The following is a 24107-nucleotide window of genomic DNA, read 5'->3' as shown; positions in this document are numbered from 1 at the left end:
GTGCTTCAGCTTGAAACAGCCATCCACATTCGGCCTCCTAGGTCTTTGACTTGTTAACCCTTAACCTGGCCCCATGCCACCTGTATGAAGTCTGCCCCAATTCCACCGAGAATCAATTCCTTTAACATTTGCAGAGCGTTCACATGTTTCAGTATGCTTTAAATCGTTGCTGTCAGCTTTCAGGTGAAGGCAGCATCATAGCCCATGTGACCGCTTCATCCTTCTCAGGGGGTCGCAGCCCCCTTTCCCCTCTGCTCTTGGGTCGTGTCTTTGCTTTGGCATGAAGTGAGGCGAAGCATTAGTCACTCAGTTGTGTCCGACTCTTTGCGACCCCATGGTCTGTCCATGGAATTTTCCAGGCAAGAATACTAGAGTGGGTTGCCATATCCCTTCTCCTGGAGGTCTTCCCGACTCAGGGATCAAACCTGGGTCTGCTCCATTGCAGGCAGATTCTTTACCATCTGAGCTACCAGGGAAGCCCTTTTCCCAAATCCCTTGGCCTGACCACTCCCACTGCTCTTTTAAGGATGGGTCCTAGCTCCACTGCTCTGCGGACGTCTCCCTGGGTGCCCCAGCCCCAGATCTCTCCCTCCTCCCCTCTGTGCTCACCCCTTTGGTGCTGCCTCTCTTTTACCAGGCTCCTTGTGGTCTTAATTTTCTACATGTATGTGATTCCAGATAGACTGGATAGTTGTGGATTCCTCCCAGTCCCCTCCATCAAGAAGAGTGTATGTAAATGGCTGGGATGCTTGTGCAATCCACAGGGGGCTCCTATCCTCAGTTCCTGTGATAGATAAGATGTGGGCACTGGAATAGATAAGGTTTGACACTTGGGTGTAAGTATCATGTGCCTGGTTTGTGACGCAGTAATGGCTATCTTAATCTAGAATTTGTTCTGAAGAGTAATACCCGAATGATTCTTCGGTGCTGTAGTTTTTCTCCGTACATGGTTTTGTTCTTGGACAGGACCCTAAACCCCTGAGAGGTTGGTCAGGAGTAAATAGAGAGCGACACACATAGCATCCTGAAGGACCAGCTGGGCACCAACCTTCCTGACAGAAATCAACCCCCTGCTGGGATCTTTACCTTGGAAACTGGGCCTGGGGGCAGAACAGAGTCAGGAGACCTGGCAACCTTTAGCATAGTGCCTTTCTACCTTTTTCAAGGGAGTGGGGTTATTAGTGTCCAAAAAATAGTCCTTGGCCTCAGGTTAATCTGTACTCCCAGCCTTTGAGGGAAAGTGCTTATTTATGTAATATCCCACGGGCTATCTCTGCTGTTTGCACATCTCTGAAGGTTCTTCTGTGTCAAGCTATTTCTACTGTTTCTTGATCCTCTTCGTCGATGGAAACATGCTGATCTGATAATAGTGCATTCCTCAGCTTTTTCTCTTGGTCTAAGACTAGATCATTATCCCAAACTCACTGTTATAGGTGTCTTTATTTTTTATATCTTCCACTTGTATATCCTTGTTCCAATAGACTGGACAGTTGTGGAATCGAGCATATTTTTAATTGCATCAGTTGGTGTCATATCTAGAGATAGATCCATAACTGATTATAGGTGCCGTTGTTGTTGTCTGTTGTTCTCCAGTCACTAAGTCTGGCTTCCCTTGTAGCTCAGTCAGTATAGAATCTGCCTGCAATGCAGGAGACCTGGGTTCAATTCCTGAGTCAGGAAGATCCCCTGGAGAAGGAAATGGAAACCACTCCAGTATTCTTGTCTGGAAAATCCCAAGGACACAGGAGCCTGGCAGGTTACAGTCTGTGGGGTCACAAGAGTCAGACATGACTGAGCGACTAGGCACACACAGTCACTACGTTTGTGTCCAGTTCTTTGCAACCACATGAACTGCAGCGCGCCAGGCTTCTCTGTCCTTCACTGTCTACTGGAGTTTGCTCAAATTCATGTCCATTGAGCTGGTGATGCCATCCAGCCATCTCATCCTCTGTCGTCCCCTTCTCCTCCTGCCCTCGATCTTTCCCACCATCAGGGTCTTTTCCAGTGAGTCAGCTCTTCACATCAGGTGCCCAAAGTATTGGAGCTTCAGCTTCAGCGTCAGCGTCAGTCCTTCCAATGAACACCCAGGACTGATCTCCTTTAGGATGGACTGGTTGGATCTCTTTGCAGTCCAAGGGACTCTCAAGAGTCTTCTCCAACACCACAGTTCAAAAACATCAATTCTTTGTTGCTCAGCCTTTTTTATGGTCCAGCTCACATCTGTACATGACTACTGGAAAAATATTTAAGAAATTTGAGGATTCATTACTCATCTTAGCTCTAGAAACCGACCAGGGCTGCACATGGTAGACACATTTCTCATTCCATATTATGTTATCCCTCAGGGCACTCAAACCAGAAGTTTCCATGTGAGATTTTTTTCAGTCATAGCCTCACTGAAATTACTTTATCACTTTTATTTGCTTTTCTATCATTTCTAAGCAGGTTTGCTACATAAGATTTAATAGGACCGCACTGATGCTGCGTGCAGGACACCAAACTTCTTTCTCGTTCATTTGAATGGGGAGGAAAAACAAAATCAGGTGTGTCATAACCATGGGCCCAGTGACATTCTGCTTTGCACGCCTCTGTCTTGGTGGTTAGGATGCCTCGGGCATAAATCATTCCTTACAAAACCTTAGTTTGTTGCTTAGAACCCAGCAGTGTGTTATACATATCTGAAGGTGGCTTTTGGATGCCCTTTTTTATTTTCCTTGCCAAGGTAAATTTAGTCTGATTTTAGTTTGAGCAGTAGTTAAGAGCTTAGTTTGTATCCTCTGAAGCAAGTACAGGCTCTGTCATCATGTATAGTACCCTCCAGTGTGTGAGCCTCCGTTTCCTCCTCTGTAAAATGGGCAAAAGACCCTTTACAAGGTTACAAAAATTTGAAATAGGTGGTGCATGTCAGGGTGCCTGGAGTGACACTTAAACACATTGAGTATTCAGTGTCAGTTACTACTCTCATGAACATCATTGTATTTTTTATTTTTAATGATCTTACCACCCTGATGGTGGGGATTCTCTAAAGGAAGAATATTATGATTTTTGTAACAAAATCCTCTTAACTCATTAGTGAGGCATTACAGTCTGTGATGATCCAAGGTTTGTTTGATCCTGGAACAAATCAGGCCAGAGTTAATGCTGTTTCATCCTATTAGACCTGGGGTAGCTTATCCCAGTGCCCGCCTGACATTTTGTGGGTCGAAGTTTTCTTTCACTGGGGCTTCCTTTTCCCCAAGGGTGGCCCACTTATCGTCAGGAGGATTTTTACGATGCAAGTAGCAGTTGGTTGATTCTCAGTTGAAGCTTTGGGTTCAACTTTTTTGTGCTGGGTGTGGGTGAGAGGACTCCTTGGGGCTTCTCATTTGTATCCTGTGAAATGCATGGGGACTTTCTCTGTGAGCAAGTCAAGCTATTTTTCTGACTGCTGACTCAGTGCCTCCACATGGGGTTTGAAAAAAAAAAAGCTGTATTATGATGCTTTTTACTGACAATAATACTAATGACATAAACAGAATTGGCTGGCTTGGCTACTAATGAGCAAACAATGGCCTGTCCTCTCCAGAATGTTATGTACACAGTTAAAAACCACCTGGAAGCACCATCTTACTTAAAGTTCTTAAACACAGAAAACATTTGGCTTTTTAAAAGCTAGTTTTATGAGCCTCTGTTACTAGAACTGGGTTTACTGATATTCTGTGGGGCTCCTTTGTGACTGGGTTTGTAGATTCTGTTTTTTAAGAAATAGCCCATGTCCCTAGGCAAAATAGATACTTAAACACTTGGTGTGTACTTTGTTAAATGCAAGATTACTATTGTGTGTGTAAGATGCATGCTTCCTTGGTTTAAAAATTATTAGCTAGACTGAATTCCTGGCCTTAAGGGGGGATCTTTGTGGAATGCAGACAAGTTCCATTTACTAATAACCTGTGTGAGTCTCTCAGTCATGTGCAACTCTTAGCAACCCCATGGATTGCAGCCCACCAGGCTCCTCTGTCCATGGGATTCTCCAGGCAAGAATACTGGAGTGGGTTGCCATTTCCTTCTCTAGGGAATCTTCCCGACCCAGGGATCGAACCTGGGTCCCTTGCACTGCAGGCAGATTCTTTACCAACTGAGCTACCAGGGAAGCCCAGAAAAACTTAAGTGACCAATTAAATACCAGCTTACATTGACAAATCAATCTTTCAGAAAGTAGATGATACACAGAATTTATTATTTTTCCTTTACAACCATTCGCCAGAAATGACTACATACATATATTCGATGTTTCTTCAGTTATTGGGCTTTCTGTATGATTTATATTCTTAATAACATAGAACATGTTGTATCAGACTAAAAAAAACACCTCTTTTTCCTTCATAACATTACCTAGTCCTGGCCAGGATGCAGTTTTATAGACTACTCACAAATTCCCTGCAGGTGGGAACATTAATAGGTGAAAGTGTTTTGGAAAGAAATTTTGCAAGGTATATTATATGAAGACTCTTTGACATAATTGGCCAACTTCTGGGAATCTCATTCAAGAAAATAATACACAATTAAAGTTTTATGTGCAAAGATGTTCATCACAATGTTATTCAAGAATGCTAAAGATTTGGAAACAGACTAAATGATTGATAATGGAATAATGAAAGCATTTATATAAACATTACTCCGAAGCTTAGATTAGATATATGAAGAAAGTAATTGCTGCAGTGTTGAAATGCAAGATTATACAGGTATATGCTTTGTTAAAGCCCAGAAAAAAGTAAAATATATTTGTATTTCATTTCTATATTTGTTATGTAGTGTTAGTTCAGTCGCTTAGTCATGTCCGACTCTTTGCGACCCCATGGATCGCAGCACGCCAGGCTTCCCTGCCCATCACCAACTCCCAGAGCTTACTCAAACTCACATCCATCAAGTCAGTGATGCCATCCAACCATCTCATCCTCTGTCATCCCCTTCTCATCCCACCTTCAATCTTTCCCAGCATCAGGGTCTTTTGAAATGAGTCAGTTCTTTGCATCAGGAGGCCAAAGTATTGGAGTTTCAGCTTCAGCATCAGTCCTTCCAATGAATATTCAGGACTGATTTCCTTTAGGATCAACTGATTTGATCCCCTTGTAGTCCCAGGGACTCTCAAGAGTCTTCTCCAACACCATAGCTCTGTGCTAAATGCTATACACTAACCATTTCATCCAATTAGGTATTATTTGCACTTCCATTTGAAGGGAATACTTCAGGTGAGGCGATTGAGGCTTTCAGAGGTTGACTTGCCCAAGGTCACTCTGTTTGTAAATGGCAGAAAGAGGGATGTAGATTTTGCCACACTCTCAGAGGCTTTTTGTTTCTACTTTAAAATAAACCCCTTCCCCCCCCCGCCCCCCAAAAAAGCCCTGTTCGATTTTTTTCAAGTTTCTGCAATAAACATCCCTTTTTTATTTTTATTGTAACATAGAAACTAGAGTGATGGTTAAAAGAACAGCCTCTGGAGTCAGTCTGCCTGCTATGGATGTGACCTTGGATAAAGGACTTAACTGCCCTCTGCCTCAGTGTACTCCCCTGTGAGAAGGGGATGTGGAAAATGCTGGTGGGGGTCAAGTGAGGCCATCCTCGTACAATTATAGCAGAACGACTGGCACATAGTAAGGACTGTTAGTTGCCATTAGTATCATCATGCTGCTCTTCAGAGAAAAGAAAAGGACTTGAAAATAAGAAAAATCATTTGAAAAGGTGGGCTGGGCTGTCCTAAGTGGCTTTCAGATTCTTTTGGAGAGATGGGATGGGGGAGTAACTTTGGAAAACTTTTTCGTTAGCAGTCATTAGCACACCATTTAGTGGAGCGAAATAGCAATTTGCTAAATAATTCAACCTCCCTCAAGTGTGTAATTCAGGTTAGAGCATAGCTGGCTTAGTGTTTTCTTAGCAAGAGCACAAATCCCTAAACACATGTGTGGCTTAGGTCCTAGCTTATTTAACCTTGAACTTCTTATACTTAACATGACAGACTCAGTGCCCAGTTCATCTTGCAGACTTTTCTTACAAGAGAACATGTCATTACAGAGAACGTTCACTAGTTTGCACTCAGTAACTCAGTGCATGGCCTGCCTCCTGACTCAGCAGGCACGATGGGTCTGTGATGAATATAATTAGTAGCTGACAGCACATTTCTAAGATCCTCAGAATTTCCCTATTTCCCTTCCCCCCACCCCTATGACTCTGTGCTCCCTGACTCATTGACTATCCTGCCTGTGGGGTGCAGAGTCAGAACCCGTGGGTTTCCTCCTCTCCCTCACCTCGCCTTCCTGCCATCTCTCCTGTGGCCCCTGCCTGATTCCCGCCCCTGCCATGGCCTCACAGTGCCTCCATCTCCTGCGTGGACTATTGTGGCAGTCTTCTGACAGCCTTGATAATCACCCTCTTTCCAGCCTTCCACCCACCCCCAGTTTAAAAGCAAACACTAGCACTCTTACCTGCTTCTCCAACATAGGTTTTCACTTTCTTCTCTCCTCCTCCCATCCCATTTCCCACTGGCAAGCCTCACACGTGCCCCTGTGACCCACTGGTCCCTGCGTAGAATCTGCACGTCCTTTGTCAGGGCATCTCCTTCAGCTTGTTAGTTACCTCTTCTCTCTCCCATGAGACTCTGACTTCTCTGGAGGCGGCTGTATTGTCCTATGGTCCGTGTCCCAGTCCCTCCCAGAATGCCGTGAATGTATGTTTGATGATCATAAAAACAGCTGCCACATGTGTCTTGACAGCTTGGAGTTGAATTGAGGTGCCCATGCATTGCCCCCAAGTGTCTCGTATAATCTCACAAGAATCCTGTGGGATGAAGGCATTATTGCACATGTTTATAGATCAATAAACTGAAGTCTGTACAGCCTACCGAAGATCATACTATAGTGTGAAAGTGTCAGAACCCGGAAGGTAATAACCCACATGACACACACATTTCGAGAGATTTTTTTCTTGTAGGACTAGTTGGCACTTCATTATCAGTTCAGTATTAGTTTAGGGCCCATCTGGAGATCTGTCAGCCGTTTACAGCTAGGGCTCCTAATTTGGGAATTGAGGGTTCCTAGGATGTGGGGAGACTCTCTCAGTTTTACCCAAACTCTCTGTCATCATTTTTTTTTTAACTTGTTGCTTTAATCATATTTTTACAATTGGAGTGGAATCCCCAAAAGGTCTAGAGCTACAAATATCACAATTTCTATGGAAAATAGAATACAGAAAATAGAGTTTTCCAAATGCCAGATGACTGGTTTATAAATTAACACCTGGATCAAAGGGCTGCCCAGCGTGGCACAGTGGTGAAGAATCCGCCTGCCTATTCAGAGGACGTAAAAGACAGACTGATCCCTGGTTTGGGAAGATCCTCTGGAGAAGGAAATAGCAACCCACTTCAGTTTTCTTGCCTGGAAAGTTCCATGAACAGTGGAGCCTGGCAGGCTACAGTCCATGGGGTCTCAGAGAGTTGGACACGACTGAGGATGCACGCAAGAACGTCAACTATCTGGAAGGATGCATGCAAGAACATCAACTATCTGGAATGCAGCCCTTTTGTAAAGTAGAGATTATGTGTTTTGATAACTTGAGGGAGTGAATGAATGAAAATGATTCACTTTAGAGGCTAGGTTTTTTAAAAGTAGCAATTTTCTTTAGACTCTGTAAACAGTCATTCCCTTTATCTCTTAAAACCACCTCTTTGTTATTACAGACAGAATGTTTGTGTGCCTCCATTCCACCCGCGCCCTCCCTATGGTTCATATGTTGAAACCCTAACTCTCAGTGCAATGGTATTTGGAGATGAGGCCTTTGGGAAAGGTTTCAATGAACTTTGACCTTGGTCTTGCCAGCCCCTCAAACTGTGAGAATTAGGGGTTATTTTTGTTATAGCAGTCTGAGCTAACAAGACACACTCTCTTCCCTTCTCCAACCTGAGGGTATATATTAAATTGTTCATGTATGTGAAGATTATCATTGGAGAAAGCCATAATACATTTTCAACATGTCACTGCTTCTGTAGTCCTATTAATTTTCTTCAAGTGCATTTATTTGGTTCTTTCTAGGAATATGTGATAATTTTCCCAGGTCAAAGTAGGATATCATGTATTCTTTTATATCTGTCCCTTCCCCCCCAGTTAAACGTCTTGTCTTGGAACATTTGTGTTTTTAAATGAGCTAAGATTGTTGAGTTCCAGCTAGACAATAGTTCGATTTCTGATCAACGGACCACATTGCCTATGTCTGCCTTTACCGTGATTCCTTAAACACATTTGATGCCCATGAAAGGCCTGTTGCTAAATAGTAATGTGTGCCATTTTACCGCCTAAATTCTTTTCTTGAAATTTCCTGATTGAGCTCTCCTGGAAAGATGTCTTGCAAGTTCTATACATAAATATGTTTTTCTCCTTCTTAACTGTGTCCTTCATTTTCACTTTCAGACCTCTTAGTGCCTCGCTTTCCATGTTCTGGCTGTAGGTGGGCACCTAATTGACTTCATGCTAATCCAATCACTGGCTTCTGAATCTTCGTTTTGTTACAGCAAAATGACTTTTATGACAGCTTGGAGTTGAATGCTGTTACTTGGGGAGAATTGAAATGAAGGGAAAATCTTGTTCTTAGCCAGTCAGAATATTCAGTTACACTCATGTGACTTGCTGAAATACTTGGAGTTCCACTAAAATAGAATCACCTTAGGGCCTCATTCTCTGTATTTCACTTTTAATGGTCGCCAAGGGGGTTTTAAACACAGTGGCACAGTCGTTGAAAGTAGCACTTGGTGAAAAGAAAAGCTTTGCTCGGAAGAGATCTAATCTTGCTGGAGAATTTCCAGAGAGGGTTACAGAAGACCCCACAACCCTTGCTGGCCAGTGTCTGTGCTCTGGGCAGCTGTGGGTGTTGAAGCCTCCTTCCCATCCAGGGACACCAGGGCCCCCTGCAGGATAGGACTTGCCACCTACACCGCACACACCCAGGAAACTGGGATCCCAGAATGGTAGGACTCCTCCACTTGATGAAAGTGCTTCTTCACTGCTTTGTGCTTTTCACTGGATTGACAAGAAAATGGCCCCAGAGATAGAAGAAAGCAGTTTTTATTTTTCATAATGGAATAAGCTTTTCTTGATATTTTAATCAAAAAGCATCTAGAATGTGACAACTCGAAACTATATTGATACCTAAAGTTTTCTATGTTCTGTGTAGGAGGATAGTAAATGGCACAGAAATAATGGAGGACATGAAGTTTGTATTTAAACCAGACAAGCATAATAGATTTACAGATGTATCCTAGTTATCTATGCCTGCTTTCATCCATGGTTCTGTTAGATTTGATGGGACGTTCAGAATTTGGACTCTAGAACCCTTCAGGATCACAGAATGCCCCCGAATCATCAAAGCTTTGATTTTATTTGGGAAGATTTTATTTGGTATGCTTCATGATTTTCCTACTCTGAAAACAAGCCTGTGTGAGAGGTATGGTCCCTTGAAGTTAGTCAGAACATTAGACTGGGGACTTTCCTGGCAGTCCAGTAGTTAAGCCTCCGTGCTTCCACGGCAGGGGGCATAGGTTCAGTCCCTGCTCAGGGAACTAATATCCTATATGGCTAGAGGCACTGCCAAAAGAAAACATTAAACTGCTCAAATAGTACTCCCATCACCTTCGTAGTCTGGGTAAATCATATTGGAAAACTAAATTAGACAGATATGAAAATTAAAATACTGGGAACTCTAACATTTAGGTGAAAGGTTAAGTTTTCATGAATGAGGTCATAATTCACACTGTTCCCTTCTGGCAGAAACTTTCAGGATGCCAGAAGGTCACAACTCTGTCAGTGGGTAGTGCGAGGGAGGTGTTTGAATTTTTTAAAACGTCGGTTGCTTACTGGGCTGTTGTTGTTTTCACTCACTTTTGTGGATCTTTTTTAAAAAATGTAATTTGTTATTTTGAGGTAATTTCAGGTTGATAAGCAGTTGTAAGAAATAACACAGAGATTCTAGATCCCAAGTATCGTTTACTTAATTCCTCCTCCCTGGGGGCATGGTGTAGAACTGTAGTTTGGTACCACAACTGGTTGCTGACATTGTTAGAGAAAAGAAGTAGAATGTTTCCATCTGCACATGTTGCCTTTTTAGCTTCTTTCCTGCCTTCACTCCATCTCTAACCCCTGGCAACCACTTATCTCTTTTCCATCTCTGGAATTTTGTCATTTCAAAATGTTATGTAAGGGGGTTGGCTCCCCCCCACACACACATTAGCTCTCTGGGGATTCATCTGGGTTGTTACGTGTATCAGCAATGTGTTCTTTTTGTTGCTGAAAAGTATTCCCTGATGTGGATGTACCCAGGGTTTGTTTAATTACCTTTTGAGGACCACCTTGGGTGTTTCTGATTTGGTGCTGTTACAGATAAAGCTGCTCTGAGCATTTATGTACAGGCTTTTGTGGGAGCGTCAGTCTTTTCTGTGGGATAAATGCCCGGGAGCTTCATTTTAATAACAACATACTGTTTAATTGTGTGCCTGTCCCATAATTTAGCAAATTTCTTTTAGATGGATATTTAAAGGTCCCCCCCAATTTTTCTGCTGCTGCTATCACTGATGACAATCGTATAAGTAAATCCTAATGCACTTCTGCTTTTATTTTATTAGTATAAGGATTTCTACAAGTGAGCTTGAGAATGCAGAATTTTAAGGCTTTTTAAAAATATCTCTGTTTTTTTAATGTTTACTTTTAATTTTAAGTGCGTCTAATTCCAGAGCATTGTCATTACCTCAAAAACCCCATACACATGGGCAGTTATTTCCCATCCTTCTCTCCCCAGCCCCTGGCAACCACTAATGCACTTTCTGTCTGTATGGATTTGCCTATTCTGGACATTGCCTACAAAATGGAATCGTATAATATGTGACCTTTTGTGTCTGACTTGTGTAATTTAGCGTAATGTTTTCAAGGTTCGTCTGTGTTGCAGCATGCATCGGTACTTCATTCCTTTTTACGAATGAAAAACATACAATACCGCCTTTTATTTATTCATCAGTTGGTGGAAATTGGGGTTTCACCTTTTTGGTGAGGCTATGATAAATATCGCTGCTGTGAATATTTGTGTGCAGGTTTTTATGTGAACATCTGTTTTCATTTCTTCTGCGCTTACCTAGGAGTAGAATTACTGGGTCTTATGGTAGCTCTGTGTTTCACTTTTTTAGGACCCACCAAGCTATTTTCCACATCAGATGTATGATTGACAGTTCCAAATGATGTATGCGTGTTCCAGTTTCTCCATGTCCTCACCGACAACTGTGTTTATGATTACAGCATTCTGGTGGGTGTTACATGGATCTTTTTAAAAGTGAAAGGACCAGAGCTATTGGGATGGTACTACCTTGCTGACTGGTAGCCCCCTGACCTACCATGTAGGGAGATCCCTTGGGCACTGCTAATAGAGGACTTGCCAGTGGGGTCAGCAGGCTCTCTCTGGGCTTATGTAGAGGAAGAGGAGACTGTGGCCCTGCCTACACCTCATGCCAGAGCACCTGACTTGGGTGCATATCTTCAAGGGCCCAGAAGGCTGGATGTGGTGAACTGTTGCCTACTCATCCTCTGTGGACCCAATTGCTGAAACTCAGGCTGAAAATTTTCCTTGCTGGCTTTTATCATAACAGTAATTGTTTTACTTTTTTGCGGGAAAAAAGTCTTTCTTGGATCCTGTGAGATTAAAGGCTAGAAAGGCTTGTGGTTTTCGTTTTCACTGGTGACATTTCAAAATTCATTGCAGCTCACAAGCTGTCAAAATGATAGCTTTAAGAAGTACTTAAAAAAAAAAGTCAGCTGTGTGGTGGTTTGCAGAGAGCACAAGATTCATACATAGTAGAGTAACTGACTCTTATCCTAATGTGCCTTTTTCTTTCCCTCATATTGAGTCCCAGGAAACCAAGTACCAATAAACCAGGACACCTGGCTGCTTTAAGTCATATAAACCTGCAGATAACTAAATGGATCTGTTTGTTGTTTGGCCAGGTTACTCAAAGTCTCTGAACTTTAATTTCCTCATGTAGAAAATGGGGATAAGTCTCCACTGAGCCTTTGAAAATCTGGGTGTGTAATAGATAATAAATGTTAGATTCCTTGTCTGTCAAGCTTCAGACTAGCAATGAAAGTTTTATACTCTTTTCAAAACCAGATTCTGTGCTTTAGAGTATACAAGCCTTTTCATTTCCTTCCCAGTTCGTGTGTGTGTGTGTGTGTGTGTGTGTGTGTGTGCTAGGGCCATGTATACAAGCCTTTTCATTTCCTTCCCAGTTTGTGTTGTGTGTGTGTGTGTGTGTGTGTGTGTGCTAGGGCCATGTTTCTAGTTGGTGCCTCAGTTGAGTGTGGTAACCAGAAGGAAAATCAGCAAGGGAAAGGGGAGTTGGCTTTGAAACACCCCCTCTAACCCCAACTGACCTGTTAGTTTACTCTATTGCTAAGTAACAGGTTACTGCAGAATTCAGCAGCTTAAAACAGCAGACATTTATTATCCCACACAGTCTCTGAGGGTCAGGAGGCCCAGAGAGGCTGAGCTGGGTGGTTCTGGCTCAGGCTCTGTGATGAGTTGGCTGTGGGGCCGCAGTCACCAGCAGGCCCAGGCCAGAGGGTCCACTTCGTTACTCATGGGGCGGTCATTGGGAGAGGCCTCGGTTTCTTTGTGCATACTCCCCGCCCCCGAGCAGAATGGCTCACAACAGGGCAGCTGGCGCCCCCGGAGCAGCTAGTCATCTGAGCAGTGTGCTGACCACAATGCCAGTCACAGTGGCTCTTATAACCTCATCCCAGAAGGGACACACTATCCCTTTTGCTGTATTCCGCTGGTCACACCCACAGCCCCGGTCCAGTGCAGGAGGGTATCGCTGGGGACCATCTTAGGGGCTGCCTTCCTCAGATGCCAAGTTCATGTGAAGACACTTCAGTCCTCTAATCCAGGAAATGACACCGATCAGAAGTGTCTGAGTATAGGACTGACAATAATGGAGCCTGAGCCCACCACTCGGCCAGGGTCCAGATTCTTCCCATTGTCCACCTTGCGTCCTTCCAGGTAGTATGTCTAGTCGGCTGAGGGCAGGTATGTGCCGTGAGTTCTGGCATTGGCAGCCACTCGGTGACACCTTTGTATTACCCAAATTAGTGTGACCAGGCACGTGGTTACTAAATCCATCCTGTGCCGAGAACAGCTGCTGGGGGTCACAGGCAGCAAGGCAGATGCTCCCTGGCTGAGCTTTGCAGACCTGGCCACCATTGACACCTGTCAGCCTGGGAAGTGCTGGTTAAGGGCTCCCCTGGAGGCTCAGTGGTAAAGAATCCACCTGCCAGGAGAGTTGGGTTCAGTCCCTGGATCAGGATGATCCCCTGGAGGAGGAAATGACAACCCACTCCAGTATTCTTACCTGGGAAATCCCATAGACTGAGGAGCCTGATGGGCTACAGTCCATGGGGTCGCAGAGAGTCGGACATGAACAACCACAACCACCAACTACTACCGGGGAGTATTCTTTATAACAGCATTCCAGAGTGGACAAGGATTTTGCACTACTTAATATGTGCCGACTATATGGTATATATGCTATGTGATACTGTGTTTTAAAAAGATAACTGATCTCTAACTTAATGGGCTTAGAGATGACCTCCCCACCCCATCCCCTGCTCCTGCTGGTAGAGCTAGAACAAACAGGGAGTTGTAACTTAGTTTGTAGGAATCAAAAACATTTTGTCCTTGACTACTGTCCTAGTCTAGACTGTCATTGTAATACGTAATATGGATACTGTCTGCTGCAGATTTCATTAGTGTCCAAAGTGGTTCCCAGAGAAGATTACTCATCAAAATTACCTAAGGAACTTAAAAAAAAAAAAAAATTTTCTCAGTCCCTTGACTACTAAATCATTTTCTAGAAGTGGGTCCCCGAAAAATTTGTTTTTTAAAGCTTCTAGGTGATTCTGAGATGTGGGTTTATTCATTCATGTTTTCAGCCAGGAATTAGCAGTCTGTCAGGCATAGCTCCAGGCTCTGAAGATACAAATGAGAAGGCCAGAGATTCTGCCCTTGAAGAGCTTGGAGTTTAATGGGGATTGTGAACAAATGAGCACATAATTACAGGGTGACTGACAGTCATGGCACTTTAAACGTCAGCCTGTAATTTTATCACTGATTAAGATAGTGAAAGTAATGATGGGCATTTGAAGATGAGGCCAAGGTGAATTGCTACCATTTTCCCACTGACTTCCCAAATAGGTCTTGTATCTTAGTCGCTCGGTTGTGTCTGACTCTTTGCAACCCCATGGACTAGCCCTCTAGGGTCCCCTGTCCGTGGAATTCTCCAGGCATGAATACTGGAGTGGGTTGCTATTCCCTTCTCCAGGGGATCTTCCCAGCCTAGGGATCAAACCCAGGTCTCTCGCATTGGCAGGCAGATTCTTTATCATCTGAGCCACCAGAAATTTCTAGGGTCTCTTATCCAAGCATCATGGGTGAATACACTGCTTACCACTTTGTTCCAGGAGGGCAGAGGGATGTCCATCTCTGCCGTTTTCCTAGCAAGCATACAGTGCTTAGCACACAGTAGGTGCTTGTTAAATAGTTGTTAACTTAGTGAGTCAGCTTCCTTTCCAGTGACTGGGGGCATGAAGGGCAGTCGTTCTCAGCATCACCGGGAACACAGAAATAAAATCAGTCACCAGACGACCTGATCCCGACACTTGACCTTTTGCCTTGTCTCCCCTCAGCCTTGTACGGATTGATGAGTTTCTGTTATCTAAGCTCTTCAGGGGAGCGGAGCTCTCCACCCGTCCGCAGCAGTCCGGTCTGTATCCACCGGCAGGCGGTTTTCTGTGTCTAGATTTGCTTTGTCTTCTAAGTGACAGTGTGCTTCAACCCAAGCCAAATGTCACCTGTCTTATTCTCCTGATTTCAAATGAAAATTAAGTCATCCAAGAGTAATTTTCTACAGTGAACCCTTCTCCAGATGCTTGTGGGGTAAGTGAGTTGGTGGGTGGGGTTTCTAGTAGGAGAAGAACTTTGATGATATTCTTTAGTTGTGAATAAGAATACCCCCTGGGAGCTACCAGAGGCCAAGGAGGGGGAGTCATTTGACATCTAACCTGGGCCTTGGAAAGAGCATAAAGACAGAATGGGGAGGAAGGACCACAGATGATTCATTTAAGAACAGAGCCCCTGGGTGATCCTCCACCGCTTTAAAAGAATGGACTATCCTTCTCCGGCAATGGTTAGAATAGTGCTTTTCGGTTAGCTGGTGGCCAGTCAAGGAGCTGGAGACAATGGAGGGGGCTTCCCTTTTAACCTAATTTTTTTTTTTAATTTAAAAAAAAGCTTTCATAGTTATTTACTTATCTGATTTAGATGGGTCTTAGTTGCCGCAGTCGGGATTTTTCTTTGCGGTGTGCCGGCTTCTCTAGCTGCCCCATGGTGTGTGGGATTATAGTTCCCTGACCAGGAATCGAACCCATGGCCCTGGCATTGGAAGGCAGATTCTTAACCACTGGACTACCAGGGAAGTCCCTAACCTGTCTAATTTTTGTATAAGGGAATACTTGAGTGTGGCAGCACTTAGCTTCCTCTCGATTGTCCGCTGCACCAGAATGAGGGCCTCAGCCTTCAACCACAGTGCTGACCTGCAGCTGGAATTGGTGGTGCCCCAGCTTTGCAGTGACTTGTCTGAAGCCCAGACAGAGCCATGTCCTTTCTCAGTGCACAGCCAGAGAAAACAACTCCATCAGAACATTAACAGGAGTTGGACGTGCCCTTAGAACGAGGGTAAGAAAGTATGAGAAACCTGTGGGGGAAGGAGGAAAGGCACAGATTCCTGAGTTGTCAGAGGGAGGAGGCCGCTGTCGATGTGGCGGATAATTTCTTCCAAGCCAGGATGTAATCTGGAGTTAACATCTATTTAAGTGCCGGCTTTCTGAAGGGATTCTCTCATCAACTTGCTTTCCTATCTGGAAGTACTTGGATGTTTTTCCCCTTGAGGGTCTTTAGGATAGTTTTATATTTGAACATTTCTGAGCAGGTGTGGTTAGCTTCCTCCTCTCACTCCTGAGCTGATTTTCTCCAGCTGAGAAAAACCTTTGTAAAGTCAAGAAACAGTGTTGTGACTACCAAATTAAAGTACCATTTAATGTTTTGTGTTGTTGGCAGCTACCTGAACAGCATTCCCCTGCCTGCTTAACAGGAGTGGACTGTTAAGGGGGTGAATGGGTCGGAGAACAGAAAGCGGAGGGAGACTTCCTCCTGACCCCGGGGAGCTGGAAGCTTGGCTTAGCTGACTCATTTTTAGCTGGACCGTGAGATTCTAAATGAGTAAACAAGTAGAACAAGGCATGATGAGGAAGTTAACAGTAGTTAAGTGTCTGCCAAGAGCAGTGTGACTTGACTGATTTCTTACAGAAAAGGGAGCTTTCAAAGCAGACTAGCTGCTCCCTGGTACCACTGTCTTGGCAGCAAGAGAAACCAAGGCTTGACCCTGAAAATAAATCTTCACTGCTAAGCTTTAGAGTCACCAAGAAGCCTAGTTGTGGGTTTATGAAAATTAACCTCCTTTCCTATAGTAATTTTTAAAAATCTTGGTTATCTTTTGAAGCAGATTTACCCTAAGATCCTGGTACTTTTCGTGTGCTCATCAGCTTTCTCGCTTTCTCCAGCTCCTGGTGTAAATGGCCAAGATGGTTAGCATTTGCACTCTAACTGAGACTCATAACTGCATCTCAAGAACCATGACAGGAGCAGCTCTCTTTAAGCCCAGCCACCTTCCCTTGTGGCCATCCCCTCCGCCTTGTTTGCTCACAGCTTGTTGTCCCTCTCCAGGGCCAAATGGAAAGCGGCGGGGGTGGGGGGCGGACTGGTTTGCTGGGAAACTTGTAGTATCTTATTTCAAGCCTCCAGCAAATTCTGTGTGATTCTGGATCACAGTGAAAAAAGAATGCTTGTTTAGCCTCACACAGGTGACTCACCTGGCACTTCTCCTGGGCAGAGCTGACTCCTGGACAAATGGATCATCCACAGGAGCCCGGCTCTCTTTAGGGGGTTCGGATTTTGGCCTTTTGTACTCTGCTATTTCCAGGGGTTTTATTTTCTGAGCTCTGGCAGTTTTGACACTTCTCCTGAAGTTAGGCCTGAGGCTAACCTCAATCCTGAAATGCGTAGTTGGTGTGCCAGGAACTTGCCCGGGGTCACAGGATTAATGCTCGATTTAGGTGAAGGTGCACTGAACTCTGTCGCATCCTGTTTTTAATACAGAGTAATTCCCAGCCCCAGTTAGTAATTTCTTTTCTTAGTGAGGCATGTACAGTGAGACACAGTTGTAATACAGCCACATGGTTACCAGAAACACTCTAGAATTTGGTAGTGGGAAGTAATGTTCAACAGTGTCTTCTGGAAAATGTGCGTAAAAGAGGGATTCTTCAAAATCTGTTCTAATGTACCCGCCTCTGTTTTCGACCCTTAGCGTGTTTTCCTTATCATCATTTTGTATGTGTGGCCCTTGACCTGGTGAAGAACTTTTGGATACTGTCGTGGTTAGATTTTTTTTTTTTTCTTTAATGGATCCTACCCCTCCCCGTCATGACCTGTGGTTCTGGAAGCCCCTGTAGCTTGGGTGGGTGCCAGGGACTCCTGGTTAAAGAGGGTGGGGAGGTGATGCTTGGCTTGGTGTCAGCATGGTCAGCCTCCTGGGAGAACTGACATCCCCTTTTCCCGTCTCAGTGTGGGGAACCAGTCACATCAAAGAATGGCTTATTCTTTGCTGAGCTCAGGACCAGAGCTTCTCTAGCATGGGCCCAGTGCCTGGGCTTGGTCCCTGCCAGTACGATTGTCCAGAGCAGCTGTGTGCCTGCATGGCCCAGCTCGCCCGGAGCCGCCAGTAGGATGACTCTGGTGGTGAAGTGACGTTCCTGGCCCATGAGTGGCTCAGAAGATGGGAATCTGCCGTGGGTGGGGGGGCCACAGACCTGGCTGTGCACTTGGATTGTGCAAAGTGGGTCATGCCGTTCCCGTGATCCCCAATCACCAGGCAGAGTGTCAAGGGCTTGGCAGGGCCCCGTGCCTCTCCTGTTCTATTAGAAAAGTACAAAAGAGTACAGCTCAGTCCACAGGCCACTCAGCAAGTGCCCAGTTCATCCAGCAGGGTGGGCCGCCCAGCGGGAGGAGTTCACTTGCTGGGACCTTTTGTCCTGTTCTGCAGTGGCTGGGCAGCTGGGGAGCTCGCTGTGAAGGGGATGTGGGGACAGGCTGTGAGCACAGCTAAGGTGCCGCCTCTCCTGCCAGCCTGTGGCCACATGCTCCCCACACCTTGGGGTTGATTTCTGTGAACCCTGGTGGGCAGGAGGAGGGAGACAGATGTCTCCGGGCCACTGCCGCCAGCCGGCCCTTGAACTGGAGTGCCCTTTCTCTTTGCTCTGTGGTTACCTTCTGCAAGTGGCAACTTCATTTTCCAAAGGAAATTTTTACTCCACGATCCCATCCCCTTTACCGTGCTTTATTTTTTCATGCCAACATTTACTTTATATATTTTACGCATGTGTGTTCCTGCCCCAGCCTGGAATTTTTGCCCCCAAGGGGCAATTATTATTTCCCACATGTTGCAGGTAGGAACATGGGAGGGACTTCTGTGGTGGCCCAGCAGTAAAGAATTCTCCTGCCAGTGCAAGAGATGCAAGTTCAGTCTTTGGGTCAGGAAGATCCCCTGGAGAAGGAAATGGCAACCCACTCCAGTATTCTTGCCTGGAGAATTCCATGGACAGAGGAGCCTGGAGGGCTACAGTCTGTGGGGTTGCAGGCGAGTTAGACACAACTGAGCGACTAAACAGCAACAGCAGCGGGTAGGTTAAATAACTCCTGTGGTCCAAGGTCATATTATATTAAGTGGAGACAATGGGTTTCAAGCCCAGATTGTCTGATAAAGAGCCCACATGGAACCACGTAACCCGCTGCCAGCCTGTTGTGGTTCTCTGGTTGTGTAACTGCTGAGGGGCAAAGGTGGCGTGTCTAATTGTTGGCATTTGGTTGTGTGGGGAGCTGGTGGCTTCTTGGCTGAAAGGAGTCCGCCAGGTGACCTCCTGAGTCACCCCCAGGGAAGGACAGATGTTGGGCCAGAACACTAGTACCTGTGGCTTTCAAAATGTCACTGATGGCTATGCCTGCGCCTCCCACAACCAGGCTGGGTTGACTCAGTTGCTGTAACTACTAGAATCCATTAGGTAATTCCAAACTACTTTAAGGTAGTTATCCATGAAATTAGGCAAAGGATAAGACGTAGGCTTCCGTGTGGCCAGCCAAGGGAGAGACGTTGCCTTAAACTGCTGGTTGATGAAACCAATTTTGCCTTTGCCCTTGGAAGGAAAAACACTTGTGGTTGTTTCTGTAATAGTAACGACCAAGACAGTTAAAAATGTGCCTCCTGACTTTCATATAGAACATATAGTAAATAAATGCACAGATGAAAAGATGCTTCGCTAACTTGTAAATGTAAATCTCAAATGGGGGGAAAGTAGTGAGTTGTAGAATCTTTGAAGATGGAGGTAGGTCTCTAACCACTGTTACGAGACAATCTCCAAGATGTCGTACTACACGTAGTACTCAGCGTACATGTTTTCCCAACTTTTTTCTTTTTGTGCTTACCTCAGTAAGAATGTAGTTTGCATCACATTCATAAATAATTGTGCAGTAACACTGAAGATTCATGGCAGCATTTATTCATCCTACCTAAGGACAGAGCACTCTGATTATGATGATTAGTTTGTTCTTTTTAGTGCAAAGTTGGCTTGATCATGTATCGATATTAATGGGTTGCAACCAACAGTTACAGAAACTCTCATTCAGCAGAAACCTCCAGGAGTATATCCAAGAAATGGGACTAGTAAGCTCCTTCTGACAGTGGGTCTGAGGGGTTGTGTTGGAGCAGAATGATGAGATTTTTCTTACTGCCTCTTTTCATTTTAAATGTGTCAATTTTTTGCTGTGGACGTGAAGCATGTTAGGACAGTAATTAATAAAAACACCCTGCAGAGGAACCATTTCCTCCCCATGGCAGTCCTGTTTGCCCTGATGGACTTTCCTCCTGCCTGCTCTCTATCTGTTTCTGTCCTTCTCCCCTCTGAGATTTCAGCTTCACAGAGAGAATTTTTATGGAGCTGAGAAAAGAAGCACAGAAAACTGGCACTTATTTATGAATTCACGGGATTGTGTCTTTCCTTTTGCTTTTCAAATGAGAACTTAGCGTGTAAATTACTTTTGTGAGTTTAACAAAGTTGTTGTTTGAACATGAGGAACTTAACCTTGTCCAGAGTGTCTTCTCTGAAAAGAATTTGTTCTTGTTTTATGAAAAAAAAAAAAAACTACAGAAAGCATTTTGAGTAGAGATTAATCAATGTCTCCTTTTCTTAATAGGCTTTAAAATGGAGCACTTCGATGCATCGCTTAGCACCTATTTCCGGGCATGGCTCGGCCCCCGAGGTAAGGTGGTTTTGAGTCTTGCTCTCCCATCCTTCCTGCCACTCCTTGTTATAGGCAACTTGTGAATATTGCATGAAGACAGTCTAGAAACCATGCTCATTTTCCAGTGATTAGATACCAGGGGCTTGGAGTCCTGAAGTCATGAACAGTTGCAACGTCCCCTGACTGCTGGGGCAGACACAGGTGCTGGGAACCTCTGCTGACTTTAGTGAAGATCGGATTATGTTGCAAGCTTACAGCCTGAGCATGCCACAGATTTCACCACTGTTGGTGGCACGGATTGCTCAGTTCTTGTGAGTCTCCAGCTGAATCTGATTTTCAAAATACACTACTGCAATAGGGGTTTAAAACCCTTCCCCTTCTACAGTTTTATGGGCTTTCTAACGTCTTTTTGTGGTGTGTCACGTCACTGGAGAAGTATATGTGCCTGAGCTCTCTTCTTACCCTCATCTTTCATTGTCCTTCAGGACAAGTAAGTCAGCTCCAAATAGTACACCTTCCTCTAATGTCAGCTGTAACATCTCACCTGTAAAGAGGGAACTTGGGAGGTTCACAGAACAGTTCATAGGAAAGCTCCCAGAGGGTTTTAAACAGCTAGAATCTCCATTTGACTCATGGTTTTTAAAATACAAAGGAAACAATAAAAGGAACTTCATCTGTTAGTCAGGCAGAGATGCAATAAGGCTTATGCCATCTGTGATAATAGTGAGGAAGTGGAGAAACGGGGTAACCTCTCTGGAGGGCAGTTGTGTTTTCTGTTGAAATTAAAATGCACATGCCCTTTGAATCAGCAGAGATGTGTATAAGGACGCTGCTTAGTGGCACTGCTTGTCAAAACTTGCTCCATGGGAAACAAGCTAAATTACTGTGTGGCCCTGGAAAAGAACAAGCCAGATCCATCTGTCTGTGCTCATGTTGGGATGATGCCTTCTTTCAGTGTTGTGGGAGCAAAACTCTAATTTTAAATGGTTGAAACTGTAATAAAAATTATTAGCTTACATTGGAAGGACTGAAGCTCCAATACTTTGACCACCTGATGCAGAGAGCCAACTCATTGGAAAAGACCCTGATGCTGAGAATGACTGAGGGCAGGAGGAGAAGGGGATGACAAGATGAGATGGTTGGATGGCATCACTGACTCAGTGGACATGCGTTTGAGCTGTTGTAAGGACGGGGAAGCCTGGCGCACTGCAGTCCACGGGGTCACAGAGAGTCAGACACAACTTAACGACTGAACAGCAGCAATGGTAACATCATGAGATCTGAGTTATTCTAGGGGCTCTATGATGTTACCCAAGGACCCTGTTCTTGTCATTCCCTCTTCCCTGCCTTACGTCCTCAGTGGGTCAGCAGCTCTGTGCTCAGGTCGGGCCCCCCATCTTTTGTGGTTGCAGATTGGCTGCTGAAGCTCCAGGCTGCACCTCCAGAGGAGGAAAAAAAGTCTAATCTTTTGCATGGTTTTAAGAACCAGAAAACCCTTCCCCAGAGCACTTCACAAACTGTCGTCTCCTCAGAGCTCAGGGGCCACAGTGGCTCCACATGCTCTCATCTGAACCAGTCCCCTGGGGGTGGGTTAGGGCTTCGTGATTGACTAGCCTCCCTAAGGATTTACCACCTGGGGTTGGGGCCGGCCACCCAGGAAACGGACTTCCCTGGTGGCTCAGACGGTAAAGCGTCTGTCTACAATGCGGGAGACCTGGGTTCGAGCCCCGGGTTGGGAAGATCCCCTGGAGAAGGAAATGGCAATCCACTCCAGTACTATTGCCTGGAAAATCCCATGGACAGAGGAGCCTGGTAGGCTACAGTCTATGGGGTCACAAAGAGTCAGATATGACTGAGCGACTTCACTTCACCCAGGAAATACTTGGATACTTGGTGACATAGGAAAATGAAGATCTGTTAGAAAATTAAATTTAATTAAAATAAATTTGCAAAAAAATAAAAAAAATAAAAATAAAATAAAATAAATTTGCAAGATGCAAAACAGCTTTAAATAAAAGGAAATGGGAGGTTTTCGTAGGTGCAATCATTGTGTTTGTGTTGTTATGTACACATAAACATATATACGGTCTGATGTTAGTTGCTAAATAGGAACTTGTGTTCTCAGAATTGACAGCCTTAGGCCCAGAACTGAGAACATTAGGTGTTAAGAATCCTCTTGTTACTAATAAGTTCGCAGGGGCAGCCACTTCCCTAAAGGGCTTCTGAGAAGCACGGATCAGTGAAACTACCATCACCACCACGCTAGCATCAGTGGGCAGAGGATGGAGGGAGTCTCCCTCTGAAGCCAAGAAAAAGAGACACTGGGAGAGTTTAGGGTGTCTGCCAGAAAGGAGACTGACAGTGGTTCCCCAAGTGGGCATATGTTCTCCTTAAGCTGTGCTTGTCCTACAAGGTCAAGGGAGAGGGCCCTGGAGAGAGAGTAGCAAGATAGCTGAGCCAGGTCAAAGAAAGGGCTGGTCCACTGTCCTTTTCCCCCTCCTTCCTGCCGAGGGGAGGGGAGGGGAGGCAGGAGGTCCTTCCTGCATCAGTAATGTCCTTGAATCAGTAATGCAGGTCTTCTCTCTCACGCTTCTGCTCTTCTCTTATCCGGTCGTTGCCGCTTCACTCTCACTTTTTAAAAAGTTATCGCTCCTGCTGCTGTTGACCATGGCATTCCACAGACGAGAATCAGAGACAATCTCTGAGCTGGCCAAGTGGCACGTTTTCTGAGTCTGCACATGCCAGAGAGACTGGCTGACACTGGGCTGACATGGCGAGCTTCGGAGCTCAAAGATTGTCACTTCTAGGGTTTCCTTGACCCATGCGTAATTCAGCAAGCCTGGTTAATCAATCCAGTTAGTGAAAATCTGAGCTTTCTCCTTGTTTTCTTTAAGATTCTTAAGAACAGATTTTATAAAAGTCATTTAGCAAAGCCCCTGATAGTATGCACATTATTGTTTAGAACATGAATGCGAGCCTCGCCTTGAGCCTATGTATTGAAGACTCACAGTTCCTCTTCGAGTTGCTTTTCTGGCTTGGGAACATTGTGGTTAGAGAAAATGTTTTCATGTTCGAAGCACATTGTTATTATTTTTATATCTACTTTATTATCACTGAATGTTTTTTCTTTTACAATTTTCCAGATACTCGAGTAGAAGGATGGTTTCTTCTGGACAATTACGTCCCCACCTTGGTCTGCTCCATCCTGTACTTGCTAATTGTGTGGCTGGGACCAAAATATATGAAGACTAGGCAGCCGTTCTCCTGCCAGGGGATTCTAGTGGTGTACAACCTCGGACTCACTCTGCTGTCTCTCTATATGTTCTTTGAGGTAAGTCAGAGGCTGACACGGCTTCCTCTTGCTTCAGGGCGCTTGGGTCACTGTCCTGAATCTCAGGCCTGAGTGGAGAAGGCCAGTGGTGGGGTAGGGGAGGGGAGGACGGGTTCAGGAATGCGTTTTGAGGATGTTCTAAAATCGATTTTTCAAAACACTAGAGTTATTTGTACAAATGTGCCTTCTGGAATATCTAAAATAGAAGCCTTTGCTATTGATTCTTTTGTTATGTATGTTTTGTGTTACACTCAGAATTAAACATTTTCAGAAATGCTCTCATGCAAGCAAAATACAGAGTAGAAATTGAACA

At 44.7% G+C, this 24107-nt stretch overlaps 1 protein-coding gene across 3 annotated transcripts in view; it reads left to right on the top strand.

Moving 5' to 3' along the window:
* The window catches only part of ELOVL5 (ELOVL fatty acid elongase 5), a 66734-nt gene that overhangs the window by 19332 nt on the left and 23295 nt on the right, over nucleotides 1-24107 (top strand). For all 3 annotated transcript variants that reach the window (XM_068994302.1, XM_068994304.1, XM_068994303.1), the window contains exons 2-3: nucleotides 20416-20481; nucleotides 23607-23794. In XM_068994302.1, coding sequence (XP_068850403.1) covers nucleotides 20424-20481; nucleotides 23607-23794 — 246 coding nt within the window. In that variant the 5' untranslated portion in view covers nucleotides 20416-20423. The remainder of the gene's footprint in view (nucleotides 1-20415; nucleotides 20482-23606; nucleotides 23795-24107) is intronic.

This window comes from Capricornis sumatraensis, chromosome 22 (genome assembly GCF_032405125.1).
Source record: "Capricornis sumatraensis isolate serow.1 chromosome 22, serow.2, whole genome shotgun sequence".
Taxonomy (NCBI): domain Eukaryota; kingdom Metazoa; phylum Chordata; class Mammalia; order Artiodactyla; family Bovidae; genus Capricornis; species Capricornis sumatraensis.
This window is presented reverse-complemented; position numbering and strand designations above follow the sequence as displayed.